Source organism: Toxotes jaculatrix, chromosome 21, assembly GCF_017976425.1.
Source record: "Toxotes jaculatrix isolate fToxJac2 chromosome 21, fToxJac2.pri, whole genome shotgun sequence".
NCBI lineage: Eukaryota > Metazoa > Chordata > Actinopteri > Toxotidae > Toxotes > Toxotes jaculatrix.
Window position 1 is genome coordinate 2,862,258 of NC_054414.1, and position 19,704 is coordinate 2,881,961.

General features: G+C 42.6%; 1 protein-coding gene across 1 annotated transcript; it reads left to right on the forward strand.

The window, feature by feature from the left end:
* Positions 1-229: 229 nt before the first annotated feature.
* On the forward strand, positions 230-6,892 carry LOC121175586 (transmembrane protein 94-like). Its single transcript, XM_041029405.1, has 15 exons — positions 230-258; positions 339-649; positions 1,746-1,921; positions 2,159-2,261; positions 2,608-2,807; positions 2,918-3,099; positions 3,466-3,565; positions 3,857-3,965; positions 5,095-5,284; positions 5,376-5,453; positions 5,630-5,715; positions 5,806-5,887; positions 6,266-6,426; positions 6,554-6,648; positions 6,795-6,892. Exons 2-15 carry the CDS (start codon positions 348-350, stop codon positions 6,890-6,892), a joined length of 1,962 nt encoding a protein of 653 aa, XP_040885339.1. The 5' UTR covers positions 230-258; positions 339-347.
* The last annotated feature ends 12,812 nt before the right edge of the window (positions 6,893-19,704 follow it).

Here is a 19,704-nt window from a genome sequence, read left to right on the forward strand (position 1 = left end):
TCTACCGGCAGAGTCCTCCACCCAGCTGGGGGAGGGGCCCGAGCCGAGCGAGACCTCACACGACAGCATTCGCTCATCTGACACGGTCCGGCTTCGGCGTTCCTGCCAGCCCGCACACAGTCGCACCAAACACCACTCTGGATCCAACGTGAGCTTCAGCCACGACACCGAGGGAGGCGAGGACGACCAGGCCCAGGTAAAGCTTAGACCTGAAACTGTACGAGCCGTTGTGAAAATAGGAAACATGCTATTGATTCAGTAAGCTGATGTAACTTTACTGTTCCTGCTATGTTGTGATGTTGTTGGTCTCTTCATTTCTGCCCCTTATTTGTCTCCAGGACGTTGCAATGGGCTGTCCAGAGGCGGAGGCAGAGGACTTTGTGTGTGACTACCACCTGGAGATGCTGAGCCTGTCACAGGACCAGCAGAACCCAACCAGCATCCAGTTTGATCATCTCTCCTGGCAGTGCCACCTTCCCTCCCTCAAGCCACTGGGCCTCAACATCATGCTGAACCTCTGCAACGCCAGCGTCACCCAGCAGCTCTGCCGCTTCTCTGACCACCTGTCCAACCTGGCTCTGCAGGAGAGCCACGGCTCTGTACTGCCTGTCTACGTACCCTGGGGGCTCTGTGAGCTCTCCAGGCTCATAGCTGAGCTTGGAATGACGGTGCTGCTTTGACATCTGGTTGGTTTAGAGCCACCTGTTAATACCATGACCTGGTTTGTCTCATAGTTTGGCTTTTTGTTAGGTCATGTGAAAACACAGTGATCAGAGGTTCAGAGGATTTTTCTTCAGTGGTAAAAGCTGATCTGGCTTTCATCCCACTCAGCATGAACTCCAGATTACATTTTACCCCAGAATAAAGTCCTTGCATAGATTAAATTTCCGAGCACTGTGAGAAGATCTATTTCTCACATGGTCTTCATGATAAATTAAGGCTACAAGCAAGTTGCTGCTATGTTGGATTGATGGACTGGAGTGGGAGTATTGCACCTGACTGAACTGAGAGTGAACCATAATTAAAAAATGGCCGTGAAGGGCCCTTCCTATAGAGAGCTGCGAGTTCCTTAGTTCCTGCTCAAGTCCAGTTTGCTGTCCTAGTGGACACCCAGGTTTTTGTTCTCCTGTACCACCTCCACCATCTGTCCCCTAATGAAAAGAGGAGTAGCAGGAGTCCTGGGTCTCCTGAAGTCCTCCACCAGCTGCTTTGTTTTGCTGATGCTGAGCTGCAGGTGGTTCAGCTCACACCAGTCCACAAAACCAGCCACCGCCCTCTGGTGACACATCCTCCCCCCTGATGCATCCAGCAGCTGCAGAGATCTGAGAGCTTCTGTAGGTGGCAGGTCAGAATGCTGTACCTGAAGTCCGAGGTGGACAGGGTAAAGGGGACAGGACAGTCCCCTGTGGAGCTCCCGTCAGCAGTGGCTGTAAGCAGCAGGTTGTAGCAATCACAATCATAGGTTTAAACAGCTGAGACTCAGCGTCTGTCCCACTCCTCACCAGATGATGGCAGTGATGTACAGAGTTGTTGTTGGCCAGTAAAGACATTCATCCATTTCCCAATGTTTAGGTGTTTCACTGTAGGCAGAGGCTCCGGGTTGGTGTGAAACATCATTTAAACTGATCATCAGTATCAGATGATGTGCTGTTTGTGGGAAGAAAGAGAAGTTTTCAGAACCAAATTAGCTCATGTCTTATTATCTATTACCCTCATCTTTTCCTTTCTGTGTCTGTTTGTGTGTCAGGATTCACTCCCGGTGCAAGGGAGCTGTTCAAACAGGAGAACCACTTGGCTCTGTACCAGCTGCCATCTGGAGAGAAAACCAAGGAGTTAACCTCCCGCCACCTTCATTACTTCACCAAACGCCAGCCTCCCATGTCCCACCTCATCTCTCTGTTCGTACGAGACTCCTCCTCCAGTAAGTCTATACACACTTCAGTCAACCTGTGTACTGCTCTGTTTTCTTTTATTTTACAGTTTTTAATGAAAAGAGCTGATTTTTTTCTTATATGTACTTGGTGCATTTTGCTGTTACTTGTCCTTTGTCTGTCTCTTCACCAAATAGATGAGCAAGTTAAAAAAAAAAGGTGTTTGTGTGTATTTTCATGTCTGCTAATGTTATTCTCACTGTCTTTCTCTAACCTCTCTGTTGTAGATAACATCCAGATGCTGTCACATGGCTCGGCTGACCTCATCCTGGAAGCCTGCACTGACTTCTGGGATGGAACTGATATCTACCCCCTGTCGGGCTCAGACAGGTGCAGTCACACTGATCGCTCTTCTGTGGCTGTAAATCTTGAGTCAGACATAAGTATCAAAGTTTCATAAGCACAGCACAGGTGATATCATCCATATCTACACTCAGCTGCCACTTTATTATCCATGAAGCTCATCATGTTCAGGTTTTCTTCAAACTGTTTTAGAGACGTTGCTTCAGCGTTCTGATCATTTTGGAGGCTGCAGTTTGTGATGCTGTTGAACTGTACAGTATATACAGAGGTGTTTCTGTTATTTAACCTGCCCTCACTGATATCAATAGGGTGGACAAAATAATAGAAGCTGCCACCTGAGTGTTTATTTCTACACTCTGCTCTTGTGTTACAGAAAGAAGGTCCTGGACTTCTACCAGCGGGCCTGTCTGTCAGGTTACTGCTCAGCCTTTGCCTACAAACCCATGCAAGTGTCACTGTCAAGCCAACTCAATGGGAAGTGTGTAGAACTGGCCCCCGGTCCCAGCCTCTTCTCTGGAGTGGAGCTGCCCTCCACCAAATACAACTCCTGTAGGAACAGCTGGAGCTCAGATGGTAAGAGTTAGTGACGGAGGGACGGATTAATTCAAGTAATAAAACAGTAATAACACAACTCATTTTCCTGTCTCTTTTGCTTTGATTGTCTTCCCTTGTCATGTGTGCAGAGGGTATAGGTGAGGGGGTGGAGCGTGAGGACTGCGTCCAGGCCCTCAGTGGGCAGATCTTCATGGGAATGGTGTCGTCTCAGTTCCAGGCGAGGCTGGACACAGTCCGGCTTATCGATGCCCTGGTCACAGCTTGCATCCGCTTTGTTTACTTTTCTATGGAGGATGAGCTCCGCAGCAAGGTGAACACACACAAGCTCCAATAAACATTTGATAGTATCTAGTTTATGTTGGATGAAGTGATCAAGGTGTAGTTCTCTTTCATTTGGACAATAAATGGACTCCTTAATCTGATGTCTCTCTGTGTCTCTGCTGACAGCACATTGTTTTTTCTAGTCCACACTGGGTGAACTGCAACAGGGTAACAATACCTTTTATTAAAACCACTGAAGCTACAATGGAGAAATATCAGTATCTGTTTTTCATGCAGCTGTATAATACAGACAGATTCCTCTGTCTTATGCTTTGGTAACCAGCAGGAAATTGTGCTTTGTTTTGAAATTATTTTACATTAGTCTGAATCATTTTCTCTCCCTGCCCTTTGTCAGGCCAAGCTACCTCGTGGGATCCACCAGGTCCGTCCTCATCTGAAGAACATTGATAATGTGCCTCTTTTGGTGCCACTCTTCACTGACTGCACCCCTGACAGTGAGTATTCTTTATGTGTTTTATAGAATGAATCACTCTGCTTATGGGTAATTCCACTTTTTTGGAAAACTTTTTCATCTTACTTTTTAAAGATGTCCTCTGACTCCATTGTCTTCCTCTGCTCGTCAATGGTGAAACAGATTCTAATAAGGAAAAGCGATGATTAATAACCAACGAGGCTTATTTCAAGGAAAGAATGAAAGATCTGTGTCACTGTCTGTGTCTTCGATATACTCAGTGTTTGCTTTAGAGTACTGTAGACATTTACTTACAGTGGAGTTCTCTTCACAGCCATGTGTGAGATGATGAAGATCATGCAGGAGAACAGGGAGGTTACATGCTGTCTGGGAAGCTCCGCCAATTTCTGCAACAGCCGCCTGTTCCTACAGAGTGACATCAGGTATACACTCATTAATGAAGTACATCCTGTTTTTTCAAATTTGAAAATCAATGTTAATGAGACTAGATTTTCATTTTTATCACAATTAAAACCAGTAAATGTTGAATTGTGAAGCAATATTTCTGCTATTAAAAAATGAAAACTCATAGTAATACTATCTAGCCATGCAGAGAGTTGTAGTCTTGTTTGTCAGGGTTCAGGGATACCTGTCACTGAGATTCCTACATCTCATTCAAATAAACCGTGGTGGCCACCCGGCTCTGTCTGAAAAGGAGAGGAGGTCCTTTAGACTCCGTTGGCAGCGGACTGTCCAAAATTGATGGACTCCAGAGTAAATGCAGTTTTGTGAAACATATATTCAAGCAGTTTTGTGAAAGATGATGCAAATAGTGCAAGTGCTGGAACAGACATTGTTTAAGTTATGGTTAACACTTTACCTGTCTTGTGTTCGCTCTGGGGTGTTCGCTCTGGGGTGCGTTGCTGAAAAGAATGTTCCGGGTACGACCAAGTGGCAGGACAAGAAGGGGAGGAGTCTGGAAATTGCCTTATGTATATATTTATTTTAATTATATTTATGGTGTTTGTTTTGGGGTTTAGGTTACAGCAGGCAGGTTATTTTAAATATTGTGGTTAAATATAGTATTCACATTTTTTATATATAAGTCAATTATGCTTATGAATGTATGTTTAGGAACACCTGTGAATGTATGCACCCAATCACACCTACCAGAACACAGTATAAAAGGGCGCCAATTTTAAATCTGCTGTTGTTGCTGGTTAGGTTTCACCTATGGTTTGCTGCCATACCTGTGCTGCTGTTAGAAAATAAATATATGTCTATGCATATTCCATCTTCGCCTTGGCATTTTCTTCTTTCTGAAGTCTCTGTTGTCAGAACGGCCATTCTAACAAGTACAAATGCAATCCCTTTCACCTCCATTGTTCTAGATGGAGACAGATACCTCACTACTAGAGGTAAATGGGAAAATATTTTCTAGTTTGTGTGTACTGACCCTTTAACAGCTTGCCATAGTCCGGCAACATTGTTTTGACTGATTATACAATAATTATGTAACAAACTACTTCTCATTCTCAGTCCACGTGATTTTTCATCGTCCTCTCTCCACAGCATCGCTCTGGACCCTCTGTACCCGTCTCAGTGTTCGTGGGAGACGTTTGGCTATGCCACCGGAGGAGGATTCAACGGAGACGCTGAGGGTCTGTCTCCTCTGAGGCTCTCAGGACAGCTCAACAGTCTGGGCTGCTCTGTCACCTTCCACCAAGGAGAGAGCGTCAGCATGGTCAAGCTCATAGAGCAGGTTGGACACACACACACACACACAGATACACTAAGTCAGAACGAGACACTTATATATGAATTCATTTGCTTTTTGGGTGAATCTTTTCCAGGCGCGACACACGACCTATGGCATCCGCAAATGCTTCCTCTTCCTGCTGCAGTGTCAGCTCAGTCTGGTCATCATCCAGGTGAGAGAGCACTTCACAAACTCAGAGCATGTGGATTTATATGGATTTATATGTACAAATACATTTCTCTGTGTGTATCATTGCTAACAGGCTAAAAGGCTAAAGACCTAATTAATATTGTGATGTACATTTCTGAATAAATAAATGAAGGAAGTGCTTCTGGTGTTTGTCCGTAGTTCTTAGCCTGTCTGGCTCAGCTTCCTCCTCCAATGAACACCACTGACATCCTCTGGCTGTCCTGCTTCAGCTGCCCACTTCTAAGGTACACACATAATAAAACACTGTGAACTGACAACACTGTGTTATTTCACTGTGTTTATACATTATAGTAATGGTCCATTTGTGTTCTCAGTGTGTCACTTCTGGGGAAGCCTCCAGACACTTCAGTCATGGCAGTTGCCACAGGGAAGAACCTAGATTTCATTCCAAGAAAGGTGGGATCCTGCCTCTCAGATCTTCCACATCTACTGAACCTAGAAGCCTCACTTACTGGATTATTACTGCTAAAGCTTAGACAAACATTTATATAATATTAATTAGTAGCATTTAGTGTACATACTGTGTAGTGGTATAGTGGAAACTTCTTCCAGTCAAATGAAGTCTCTAGAAAAATATTCCAGGAGAAAACTTTCATAAAAGCAGTAATGATAATGATAAATACCACAGACAACAAACAGCTGCTCTTTCTGCACCTTGTGTATTTACTGCATCTACACTTGGGGCCATTGATCAAACATGAATGACTAGTTATGTATACATGTACTTCTGTGTGCTTTTTAATCTCCTTTAAACTGTTACTCCTCTTTGACCAGACCCAGAACTACTTCCTTGGCTGTTTCCTGTTGAAGTTTGCTCTGACAGTGTGTGCCTACCTGTTGGCCTTTGGGTTTACGCTGCAGGAGGTCTGCCTAAGCAGAGGCAACAACACCTTAGCTGACAACACCACCATCACCTGCCACATACTCACAGCCAGGTAAAGAGAAGCACTGTCTCTAACTGTCCCACTGTCCTAAGTACACCAGCTGTACCAGCTGTGAGAACAGACACACAAGAATCAATGAGCTGATGAATGAAGTAACAGTTTTCCTGTGTGACTGCAGCTCTTCAGACGAGGCTCCTCAGTGGTTCAGTGAGCTGTCTAATGGCCTGCTGCTGACTCAGAAGGTCATGGCAGGGTTCCTCGTCTTACACACAGGTAGGAACTCTCTCTGTCATATTGAATACTGTACTGTAAGCTGTGGTCAAGCTTACTCGTGTCTTTTTATATGATTCAAACCAATCCCTTTCTTCTGTTGTTCACATTGTTGTTCACATTCTCTTGTTGCTGACCTTATTTTCCAGTGGTGATCTCCCTCAGCTACGTCCACCGCTCTCAGCCTCTGTGGAGAAAGAGTCCGTTCAGCAATACCTGGTGGTGTCTCACTGTACCTGTGGTGTAAGTTAGCACATCATTTGTATGCTCTATGGTTCATCTGTGCTTAAGCCAGTTTAGCTCTTACATCCTCAACGGTCCTGCTGTAACTGTAAGAGATTTTAATTTAGAACTCTGTGTCAGATATCACCCACTGCAGCACCACACAGAGTCGCTAAGTAGAAAGTTCTAGAGTGATCATCAGAAGAAAGACATCTTCATGTAGCTTGTTTCACAGTTCAGTGACTGACTAATAAAAGTAAAATCAAGTCAGCTCTTCCTACTGAGAGCTCACTCTGTGTGTATGTGTGGAACAAAAACATACCTGGAGATTTTGCTGAGGAAATGCATCATTTGTGCAGCCAACAATGCATCAGGGGCTCTTCATATGCCACCTGCTGGTCATCCACCTCCTGACAAACCCTTTGATCATTTAATGATGGATTTCATTGAACTAACACCAAGTGAAGGGAAAAGATACTGTCTTGTAATTGTTGACATGTTCAGCAAATGGGTTGAAGTTTTCCCCTCTTCCAAACAGGATGCTGGAGCTGTGGCTAAAGCACTGCTAACTGAAATTATTCCTAGGTGGGGAATTCCTTCAGTCATCAGCAGTGACAATGGACCAGGTTTTGTCAACCAAGCCCTGAAAGAAGTGTCAGACTATCTTGGGTTTGACAGACGTCATCATTGTTCATATCATCCAGTAGGTCCAGTTAGGCGCCCTCCCCTTACCACAGGTGCATGTGATGATGCTATGTTGAGATACTGTGCCAACTTGTCTACAACCTTATCAGCATTACATTCACAGGTGAAAAGTGCCCTGCCATCTGCAGCCACAGCAGTCCTCCACAACTTACAGCCTGGAGATTGGGTTCTCATCAAAGACCACAGACGCCGTCACTGGAAACCAAGGCGATTCCAGGGCCCGTTCCAGGTTCTGCTGACCACTGAGACAGCTGTAAAGGTTGCGGAGAAGGCCACATGGGTACACGCCAGCCACTGCAAATGGGTTCCTGAACCAAAGGCCGACAACCAGCCACCAGAGAATCAAAGCAAAGGAGGCCACATAAATTCTTTAGACCCAGAATAATGGTCTAGGGAAAACTGACTCATCCAGACGCTGAGGAAGACAACTGGGGTGCACGCCGTGCGCTGCCCCTAACCTGCAGCTGCGGTGGAACCGTCTGCAATATAAGAGTGAGGGGTGAAAGAGCGCCCTCCTCCACCAGTAGCATGCCAAGCTCCAACCAAGTGACTACAGAGTAAAGCTCTGTGTCACCAACAAGAGCAACAATGTAAGGTCTATTGATAGGTCAGTCACACACCAGATGGCCTCTCTGGCTGAGACTTGTGATGATGATGATATTGATGTTTTGACTGTTTGTATTTTTCCCAGCTTGCTATCAACCTAAGGACGTCTGTGTCCTACAAAAACAGCTAAATGCATATTTTAACATTTATCAGCTAATGATGTGTTTACTTAAACCCAAAGGAATGTAGTCACTGATCATATGATCAATTTGTATATACTTTGGTGTGGCCATTTTATGGCCAAAGGGGGAATTGTAATGCCAATTTATCATATAACCATATGCTCTTTTATCAAGCATTCGTATATTCTCATGAACTCGTATATTCAATTCTGGGTGAAGTACATATAACATGACCTGTAGTGGCCTAATGTACTTTGTTTACTGTACTTTGTGAAGACACCTGTTATGTCTCCGGTGTCTCCGAGCACAACTTATCTCTATCTTTTGACCTTCAGATTATTTTGTCTCCCTGCCATCCTTGCCATGCTGGTATGTGAGAAACAGGCATAAGTACTCTTGGAACTTGTAACCTGGGGTCAGACCTCTGTAGCATTTGATGCTGCGTGAGCTCTGTCCTTTCTGCACAAATGGATTACTCTGTAAACCTTATTTTATAATAAAGCATCAAAAGACAATAACTGTCTAAAGAATTCTATTTCACTTCTCAAAAGGAGGAAAGTATTTTTCCACCACATATACGTTGGATTTCCGACTGTGATTGGTTCACACAGTTAACGTGGACCCTCAGCAGCAGACGTCTGTATCACTGTTTTTTCAATCAGACCAGCCGTCTGTGTGGTGCTGTCATTATTTCAGATGGACATGAATTGAACATTGCTCCTGTGTACATGTGGGTTGGTGGTATTTCTTGGTAGTGCATTCATTTAGAACTAAATACCAGCTGTTTTTACACATATGGAAAGTCATTGTTGTCAGTGCTGGATTAGCCTTGTGGGGCAAAAATGAGCCTTGGGGCCCCAAGTGATTCATTTTATTTATTTCCAAAAAATGTTTTACATCCCAATATATAACCTCATTGAAATATAAAATTATATATATATTGTAATGTTATTCTTTTTTTTTTTTTTTTTTACTTTTATTACGCTGGCATCAAATGACGTTCACATATTACATGTCGTAAGTTTACCTGAGGTTTTAAAATATTTCCCCCCTAAAAGAAATAATTGTCACTGTGGATTTTCTCCATATCACTCACAGCTGTTTCTAAACAAACCTAAACTTCTGACCTCAGCCCTGTTTAGCCTGTGAGCTGGCTTGTGTGTGTGTGTGTGTGTGTGTGTGTGTGTGTGTGTGTGTGTGCGTGCGTGTGTGTGTGTGTGTGCGTGTGTGTGTGTGTGCGTGCGTGCGTGCGTGCGTGCGTGCGTGCGTGCGTGCGTGCGTGCGTGCCTGCTTCAGTTATTCCACGGCTACAAACGCTCTCTACAGTCACACCTTTAAAGTGGGGCTGTATGTGAATAGGTACTATTAGATTTTCTGCTTTTACAGCACTGAAGTACTCATGATCACTTTGTGGCTGAAACTACTGAAGATGGTTGTTAGACAAACATTACAATGCAAGAGAACATTTCTCATTTCATTTTTTCTTTGCCCTGTTTTCTTCTTTATCGGTTTACATCATGACAAACATATGTGCTATGCTGCATGAAGAAGACCCAGGTGAATGCTCTGTCTTAATCAGTGTACTTGTTATCTATAGTTCTACTGTTTTATTCACTACACAGCATGGATACTTCACACTGTGTGTTAAAGCATGTGCCTCTGGTACAGCCTGCAGAGTCCATACTAACATCCTGATAACATTACCATGCATAGGCTCGGAGCTGATGCCTCGTTAATTGTCACTTGATTTGTATGGTGGGCTGTTGGCTGATGGACTGTGATATAGCTGTTCACAAGATACAAGAAATGTATATTTTGGATTTTTTGAAAGTGTCTATGTTCAGGACTTTTGACAAATTTGTTTGTGTATTGATTATGTCATGTTAATAAATATGTTCTTTTATTTACAGTCCTGCTCAAAGTTATTGGCACTGCTGAATTTTAAGTAGAGTTTAGAATAGCTTCAGAAATAAATGGAAATCAAGCGGTTTTGTAGAATCAGAATATTTAATAAAATGTCCAGAGTTATTGAACAACAACAAAAATGCTTCCATATAGTGAAATCAAATTTACATACATAAAACATATGATGGACATAATTATTGGCATCCATTTGTTTTCATCTTCTTTTTCACAACCAAACCAAAATGTCTTTGGAACCTCACAGATTATTTTAGCCACGGCTAAACAAGGCCTTTCTTCTACAGAAATCTCTGCACGAATTTCACTAGAAAGCAGGACCAGAAGAGGATTTTCTGCAAGAAATATCTGAAAACGTTGTGCCGCAGTTTAATGGGACTGCCCGACACGCATTTGGAGTTGGAGGTGGTGAAAGCCATAACTGAGGTTTGAACCTCGTCGTGCTACAGATGTCATTTTATGCCCATTCATTGCTACTGCAAGGAATCACTGGTATCCTTATTGGTGCGAGCGTGTTCAGTCTGATTGGATGTTGTATTATTCCCTGCATTAGAAGTCTCACTGTAAGGTCTATAGGTCAATCACACACCAGATGGCCTCTCTGGCTGAGACTCGTCTTCTGTCAGATGTTGAAAACCCAACTGATTTATTTACTGATTGGATTCCTCCTCTTTATGATGATGATGATGATGTTTAGGTTTTGAGTTTTTGTATTTTCCCCCAGCTTGCTATCAACCTAAGGACGTCTGTGTCCTACAAAAACAGCTAAATGCATATTTTCACATATATCAGCGAATGATGTGTCTGATGTAGTCACTGATCATATGATCAATTTGTATACTTTAGTGTGACGGACAGTTACTGTCTAAAGAATTTTATTTCACTTCTCATCAGGAAGAAAGTATATTTCCACCACACTTACATACATGTCGTCTGTGATAAAGGATATGAGAAAGCTTTGTAGATTCCAACAAAAGGGTTTTATTAAAGCTCAAGGTCTTAGATACATCACACTAAAACAGCATTTGTTTCTGAACAGCAGCCGTCCAGATTTTCAAGAAAAGATCACTCGCATAATAATTTGAACACAGTGTAGACTCCATCATTTTGTTCTGTCTTGTATATTCAGGCAGTAGTGTGGCATTTTGGGCCAAAAGGGAGAAGCCTGCACCTTCAGAACTGAGCTTTTCCACCGGCGCTTCATGTTTGACATGTGGTCTGGCAGGAGCCAATCACCGCTACGTTTGGTCCAATCACCTCCTTGTCCTGGCGGAGTTTATTTGCATTCATGACCTTACGCATCTGAATATAAACGATCAGCTCTTCACGCAGCTAAGAAGAGGAGCGTGTTCGTAACACGTGGTTGGTGTAAATTTATATGATAATGTTTCAGTTTATATTACAAATATCAAAACTCTGTGACTCTACAATATTAACATACAGAGACAAAAGGGTCCGTGTATCTTTTGGGATTTGAATTTTCCTTCAAACGCTGATATTTAAAAAAATAAAATAGAGTGCTTATTTGATTTTCGTTTTAAAATACAAAAAACATTTTAATTTTTTGTGGGTCTGAAGGGAATCCTCGAAATTTAAGAATTACTTAGATTTTCTTTCTCTATTTAGCGTAACAAAATACAAAATCATAAATAAGCAGAAACGAAAAAGGACCGTTTTCTCGTCAGTTGTATCTTGCTGCATCTGTCTGAGTGGGACTCCAGCTCGGATGAGGCCATGGTCAGTGTGGAGCCCAGGTACGCCCCCTGCTGCATGTGGAAGTGTTGTAAGATGAGATTTAAGATTTGTGAGCCATCCTCTTTCAGTAAGGCCAGTAAAGAAAACCATTATCTATAGTCACCTTTAATCCTTTATTCTTTTTTTTTTTTTTTTAAACAGCACTCATTAATTCCTTCCCAAACTTCCACTGGGAGAAGATTTGGGCGTACTGTAACACGATCAGGGAGTTGGCATGTTTTTAAGTTGCAAAGCAATTTGACATCAGTACTTAAATGTTTCTCTGTTCAGGTTTGATGTTACGTTTATTCATATTTCCACTGAATTCTGTATCATTAAAATGAGAATTTGTAAAGAAGAAGTGTTGTGTGTGTGTTCAGGTGGATTCACAGAGGACGCAAAGTGAATTTTAGATGCACCGTCATTACATTCAGTCAAATAGAAAGATGGGTGAGAGCGGACCGCCTATATTCAGGCAGTAGTGTGGCCTTTTGGGCCAAAAGGGAGAAGCCTGCACCTTCAGAACTGAGCTTTTCCACCGGCGCTTCATGTTTGACATGTGGTCTGGCAGGAGCCAATCACCGCTACGTTTGGTGCAGTTGTCCAATCACCTCCTTGTCCTGGCGGAGTTTATTTGCATTCATGACCTTACGCATCTGAATATAATCGATCAGTTCTTCACGCAGCTAAGAAGAGGAGCGTGTTCGTAATACGTGGTTGGTTGAAGTTTATATGATAATGTTTCAGTTTATATTACAAATATCAAAACTCTGTGACTCTACAATATTAACATACAGAGACAAAAGGGTCCGTGTATCTTTTGGGATTTGAATTTTCCTTCAAACGCTGATATTTAAAAAAATAAAATAAAGTGCTTATTTGATTTTCGTTTTAAAATACAAAAAACATTTTACTTTTTTGTGGGTCTTAAGGGAATCCTCGAAATTTAAAAATAACTTAGATTTTCTTTCTCTACTTAGCGTAACAAAATACAAAATCACAAAGAAGCAGAAACAAAAAAGGACCGTTTTCTCGTGCCCACAGACCGGATGTTGTCATTGTTTTCTTCTTCTTTTGTTTAACGGAGACCTGCTGCTGCTACCGGCTGCAGAATTTTCGCCACCTACTGTTCTTTATAATAATCTCGCGTTTGGGCGAACGGCAGAATCCAGCGGCCAGGAAGAAGGAGATAGCCTGGTTCCTGTCAGAGCGGCGCGCCCAACCAAAATGTCCCTGGAACCTTACAGCCAGATTATTTTAGCCACGGCTAAACAAGGCCTTTCTTCTACAGAAATCTCTGCAGGAATTTAACAAGAAAGCGGGACCAGAAGAGGATTTTCTGCAAGAAATATCTGAAAAGTTTGTGCTGCAGTTTAATGGGACTGTCCGACACGCAGTTGGAGTTGGAGGTGGTGAAAAGTCGTAGCTGAGGTTTGAACCTCGTCGTGCTACAGATGTCATTTTATGCCCATTCATCGCTACTGCAAGGAATCACTGGTATCCTTATTGGTGCGAGCGTGTTCAGTCTGATTGGATGTTGTATTATTCCCTGCATTAGAAGTGTCACTGTAAGGTCTATAGGTCAATCACACACCAGATGGCCTCTCTGGCTGAGACTCGTCTTCTGTCAGATGTTGAAAACCCAACTGATTTATTTACTGATTGGATTCCTCCTCTTTATGATGATGATGATGATGATGATGTTTAGGTTTTGAGTTTTTGTATTTTCCCCCAGCTTGCTATCAACCTAAGGACGTCTGTGTCCTACAAAAACAGCTAAATGCATATTTTCACATATATCAGCTAATGATGTGTCTGATGTAATCACTGATCATATGATCAATTTGTATTCTTTAGTGTGACAGTTACTGTTTAGTTGTGGACTGGTCTGGTCTAACATTTCATTTGTCCATGTTTTTTCTCTCTCCCACAGGATCCTACTCTTCACCCCTCCAACATCATGTAAATTAGCATATTGTATAGTTTTTACTGTTTTTGTATTTTGTGTACTGTTTTTTTGTAAGTTTACTTAATTTTTTCTTTAGATTGTGATTGTTTGATGTCTTTTAATGAGACTTTATTTGTTTTGAGGTCTTTATTATGTGTGTAAAAGTCCAAATAAACTCTGTTGTGTTGCCTCTTTTGATATTTCTTAACTCTTTTGCAGACACATTTCCCAATAAGGACTGTTGAATGGATTTGACAGTTTTACTGTGCATGAACTGAAACAATAAGACATGCCTCATGAACCTTAAACACTAATAAAAGTAAAATCAAGTGAGCTCTTCCTACTGAGAGCTCACTCTGTGTGTATGTGTGGAGCAAAAACATAACTGGAGATTTTGCTGAGTAGTTGTGATGGGAAGGCCACAGGTGACACACACCTTTGAAAGAAATTTAAGTAGGGAGCTTTTGGTAAACTGTTGATACTACTTCATATTGTAACATGGTTATAATGACCATGTTGGAAGACAATTGACAGCAGATTCACTGGTTGACTTTGCTTTTGAACATACCATATATAACATCTATATCTATCTATATCTATATCTATATCTATATCTATATATATATATATATATATATATATATATATATATATATATGTTTTTGTGTGTATGCATAAATCTGGCCAATAAAACTGATTCAGATTGAAGTCTTTAATGCATAAAGCCATGGAGTCAGACTGAAAGTGAACCCCTGGTAATCTGTGCTCATTCCAAACACCTGTTCTGTGTTGGACCCCCATTCAGACGTTACTGCTGCTTTATGAGGGCAGTCACCGCAGGTCCCTCCTACCACTTCACTCATTAGTCCCGTCCAATCAGAGTCCAGTTTGAGCCGCGCCAAAACTCAGTCGCACCTGTTGCCCCTGCGCTAATCAAACCCATGTGACCGAGGAGGAGAGGGCTCAGCCAATAGCAGGGCAGAATCTTATGTTGTGCAGCTTATAAGGCGTTGGGGTAACACTTGCTCGATTTTGCTGTGGAATACAGGATACATCCGTGACGTTCTGTTTTGTTGAAGCTCTTTTTCTGGTTAGTGGAGCGAACTGAACTCGTTACCTGTAGACAGAAGAAGCCTGTGTGTTCATGTTTAGCAGGTTATTTGTTATTGTGCTTCCTGGTGCACAGTGAAAGCTGTGGCTGAGAGCAGAGAGACGATTCAGGCCTAGTGGAGCTGGAACTTCGGCGTGAGCCCGAGACAGGAGGTTCACTGTCCGTAGCAGTCCAGAGGAAAAATGGCGGACGTGGAGGCCAGGTAAGGCCCACGCAGAACATTTAAAATGCAGAGCTTGAGTTGATTTGTGACCAGAGGCTAACATGTTTGATTATGTGTGTGTGTTTCCGCAGGACGAACGAAGGTATTCAGCGGAGCAGCCGAGACCATTTGGGAGATCTGAGTGTTGAAGTGCAGGCTTGTGTCTTTAGCCCGGTTGAGATGGGATTTGTAACCAGTATAGCCGCTTAGGATTTTGGGACTGGCCAAGTGTTGGCAAGGCTTAGTTGTGGATGGATTCAGTGTGTGGAAGAAACTCGGCCTGCATAGGTTTGGAGCGCGCGTTTGCTTTTGCTGGGCCGTTGCGTCGGTGTTGTCGGTAGGTGGAAGCATATATGCAGTTGTGGTCTGGACATAATTGTGTATATATGGAAGCCTATTGGCAGATAGTAGTGATGGCTCCGGCAACAGCGATGCGTCGGAGCATGCGTCGAACTCAGTGCAAAACCCGTGTCGGTGCGCTTGTCGTTTAAAGAAAGTCACATGACTGATATAGGAACTGACACTGACGCGCCAAACTGTTTATAAAGAAGCGCATATGTTAACGGGATGCATCTGCCAAAAGAATCTCTGATCTTTTGCGGTTCATTGTCAAATTAATCAACAATTATGGAGCAGCCTCAAGCCAAAAGAAAGGTTTCCACCGTGTGGGACCATTTTGATCTCATATCGGATCCTCATCTGTTCCGTGTGAGCGGGTGTTTTCTACAGCTGGAGAAGTTGTATCAACAAAGTGTAACAGACTGAATTTCAAAACGTTATTTTTTGAATAAAAATTTGTTAATAAAAAGAAAATCCCAGTCCACAAGCATCCTCATTCACAACATGTTCACTTAGATTTTCATGTTATGATACATGTTCACATTATTTATTGACTGTATCTAAAAATATCAAAGATTTTAAATTTAAATGAAGATATGAAAAAATACAATATAAAATACAATGACTTAAATTATATTATTGTATATACTAGGTTATCAAATCAGTGTCATTTGAGTCTGTCAACTAGGTTGCCTGTAGGGATTTTTAAGGTCCAGCAGGTGTCAGTATTCAGTGACACAGTATCAATACAGTTTGACAATGTGTCATGATGCCTCATCTACCCATCACTAGCAGATAGTGTTGGCAGCATGGGTTGAGCTGCATGTCTTGTTGCCAGGCTTAATTGTGGGTAACTGTTGGTGTGGATGGCCCTGGGTTAGGTGTAGGGTGTGTGTTCAGCAGTGTGGATGAGGCCATGGCCAGTGTGTGCCCTCAGCTGCACCTTGAAGTGTTGCTGAATGTTGAAAATTCCAGGTTAAATATCCAAAGCCTGTGTGTGCATGTGCCTTCTCTGCAGGAAGGATGAGCTGCTCTAGAGAATCATCAGAGGGTAAGAGAAAGCACATAAGTCAACATTGCTCAGTGTTTCTACATTTAAACATGTATTTGTTTGTGTGTGGAGCCCAGGTACGCCCCCTGCTGCATGTGGAAGTGTTGTAAGATGTTTTAACTTCCAGAGTTTGACTTGCCTAGCACCTGTGGCTAATGTTGAGTGTGTTTCTTTGTGTGTTGTGCAGGATGGAGGAGCTGCTGATCCAGAGAGTCATGAGGATGAATGTTGGCCAATACTGCTCAGTGTTTCTACACTGAAGGATTCATTTGTGTACACTCCCCAGCAACCGTGTGTGCCCATCAGCAGGTAGTGTTGGAAGCACAGGCTGTGTTGTGTAGTTTAGTGTTGTCAGGCTTAGTTGTGGCTATTTGTCACTATATGGATGGCACTGGGGTCAGTGTGGGTTTAGTGTGTGTGAGACATAGTTGCTGCTTGACGGAGAATAAAACTTATGCATGCATTAATGTCTCCTCCTTTCTTTCTGTGTGCAGCTGCTTGTGGCTGAGTGGCCATCCAACTTTGAGGCCATGGGCAATGTGGAGCTCAGGTAAGGCCCCTGCTGCAGCTGGAAGTCAAGCAAAATATTACACGTTCAAGGACTGACTTGATTAGTATCCAAAACCAATGTCTTTGTGTTTTTCAGCAGGAGGGAGGAGCTGAGTGAGAGAGAGAGAGAGAGAGAGAGAGAGAGAGAGAGAGAGTGCTAGGGTGAGTGTTGGAAGTGCAGGCCTGTCTTCAGCTCAGTTTAGATGGGCTTTGTTCTGTATCCAGGTGCATTGGAGTTTGGGTCTGGCTGAGTATTGTCAGGGCTCAGTTGTGGATGGATTCAGTGAGTGTGAAAAGCATTGAGGTCAGTGTAGGTTTAGAGTCTTTGTGCTTGTGTCAGTGTCGTCTGTAGGTGGAAGCATATATAGGGTTTTATTTTTTCCCAAATTCCGTTTTATTTTTTCCCCAAATTCCGTTTTTTCCGTTTTAACTTTGGGGAATTATGTTTTTTCCATTATAGTTTTTGGGAATCTACCCAAAACAGTGTGTTTTTAATATAAATGACTAAAATGTACACAAGTTAAATAGAAATTAAGTTAAATTTATTGAGATGACGGACAAGTATGCTTTCAGACAGTGGGCGGCATTATCTGTGACCACTGCCCAGACATCATTCAGATCCAGACTATTGTTATGGAGGGAGGCTAGTATGGCTTGGGAGACTGTTGAGCAGTTGCATCTATCCATGAAGACAACATCCACAAGAAAGTATTATTTCAGCTCTATTTGGACACTATATGGTCACTGTGCGTATTCTTACTTTTCCAGTCAACGGAGTGTTGCCAGAATATGCAACACTCAACGCTAACCCCTCAGTACAGAGCCGAGCAGTTCGTGTCGAGTTTCGCAGTTTAAATCCTTCGGGAAGACAGAGCCGTAAGCAGCCGCTTCGCTATGCATACATGGGCTTTGTTCTGTATCCAGGTGCATTGGAGTTTGGGTCTGGCTGAGTATTGTCAGGGCTCAGTTGTGGATGGATTCAGTGTGTGTGAAAAGCATTGAGGTCGGTGTAGGTTTACAGTGTTTATGCTTGTGTCAGTGTCGTCTGTAGGTGGAAGCATATATGCAGTTGTGATCTGGACACAACTGTGTATATGTGAAAGCCTATGAGTGTGTAGCTCTGTGTTGTGTATGTGGCTGTGGGTAGTTGTGTATGTGGCTGTGGGTAGTTGTCAATGTGTGGAGGTCGCATGGGTCAGTGTGTGTGTGTTAGATGTAGTTGGCTCTTGATGTAGAGGCTGTCAGTAGTTGTGTATTGTTGATGGAGCTGTGTGGCTCGGTGTTTAGATACTGTGCTTGGGCCTGTAGGTGTGAGTCTGTGTTTAACAGGTTCTGGTGGAGTCGGGCTCCAATTGTGGCGTGGGTCTGCAGGCTTGTCTTGATGAAGATTGGCATGAAGGTCATGGAGGAGGTCACAGTCAAAGTGGAGCTCAGGTAGGCCTCCTGCTGCATCTGGAGGTTTTGCTAAATGTTTCAAAATGCAAGGTTAGACTTTCTTTCTTCCTGTGGCTCATGTTTACTTTCTTTGTGCAGGATGGAGCAGCTGATGGAGAGGACCACGAGAGACAAGGTAAGAGCAAGCATGTTGCTCAACATCGCTCAGTCTTTTTTTTTTTTTTCTTTTTTTTAAACACTTAGGGGTTCATTTGTGTCTCACTGTCTCTGTTTCTGTCTTCAATTCAGGAAGTGTTGGATCAGAGACAGTTGGTGTGTGTCCTGGGACATGAAGAGGAAGAATTGTATAGAGCTTTGTCTCCTGTTGGTGTTGCGGACGGTGTGTTTGCAAATAAAGGATTGATTTGTACCCAGTGGCAGTTGTCTGTTGGTTGTGCTTACTTTGTGATGTACACACTGATTTCAAGGCTGCATGGACCTTGGAGAATGTGTCATGTTTAAACTTGACTGGCTCCACACTTTAGGTTAACATTTCAATGTTAGGTTTAAGACTTTTAGTTAATTCTTTGTTTAAATGGTTAGAGTCATCTGTGAGGACTGTCAGAGAGTAAATGTAATTGTAACATTTTCAGTTGTAGGTAACAGAAAATTTTTAGACAAATAGTTAATATGTAGATGAAACAGTGCAGACTGTGCTGTGTGGATGTCAGATTCTCAGGCTTTAAACTGTGAGGTGTTAGATGCACCACTTAGACTTGATAGACTTTTAAAAACTCTGTCCTTTTCTTGTTTAAACAGACCAAACCTATGTTAGAGAGCTGTATGCTTTGGCTGTTGGCCTGTGGTGTCTGGGTGCCATCGTGTAAGAGTTTAAACTGTGAGGTGTTGGATGCAATAGTAAGACTTATAGGTAACCATTAGCTGTACCACTTTGACTTTAGACATGAATTAAATAAGTAGATGTGTGTAATAGTTGGCTTTATATGTCTGACTTGTTTGGTATGACCACATGTATGTTAGAGTTTGGCACTGTGACTTTTAGACTGTGGTGTGTGGACGCCAGGCTGAGTTTAAACCCAGATGTGACAGAGTGACAGATGTTCAGTGTTTTTACACATATCCATTAATGTCTCTCTCTTTCCAGGTGTATGTGGC

What these genes read in the sequence shown, in the direction of transcription:
- LOC121175586 (XM_041029405.1), top strand. Translation starts at nt 348, where the DNA reads ATGGGCTGTCCAGAGGCGGAGGCAGAGGACTTTGTGTGTGACTACCAC. An exon ending in CGTACGAGACTCCTCCTCCA is followed by an intron (nt 1,922 to 2,158) that starts GTAAGTCTATAC and finishes TCTCTGTTGTAG; the next exon opens with ATAACATCCAGATGCTGTCA. An exon ending in GTTCCTCGTCTTACACACAG is followed by an intron (nt 6,649 to 6,794) that starts GTAGGAACTCTC and finishes CTTATTTTCCAG; the next exon opens with TGGTGATCTCCCTCAGCTAC.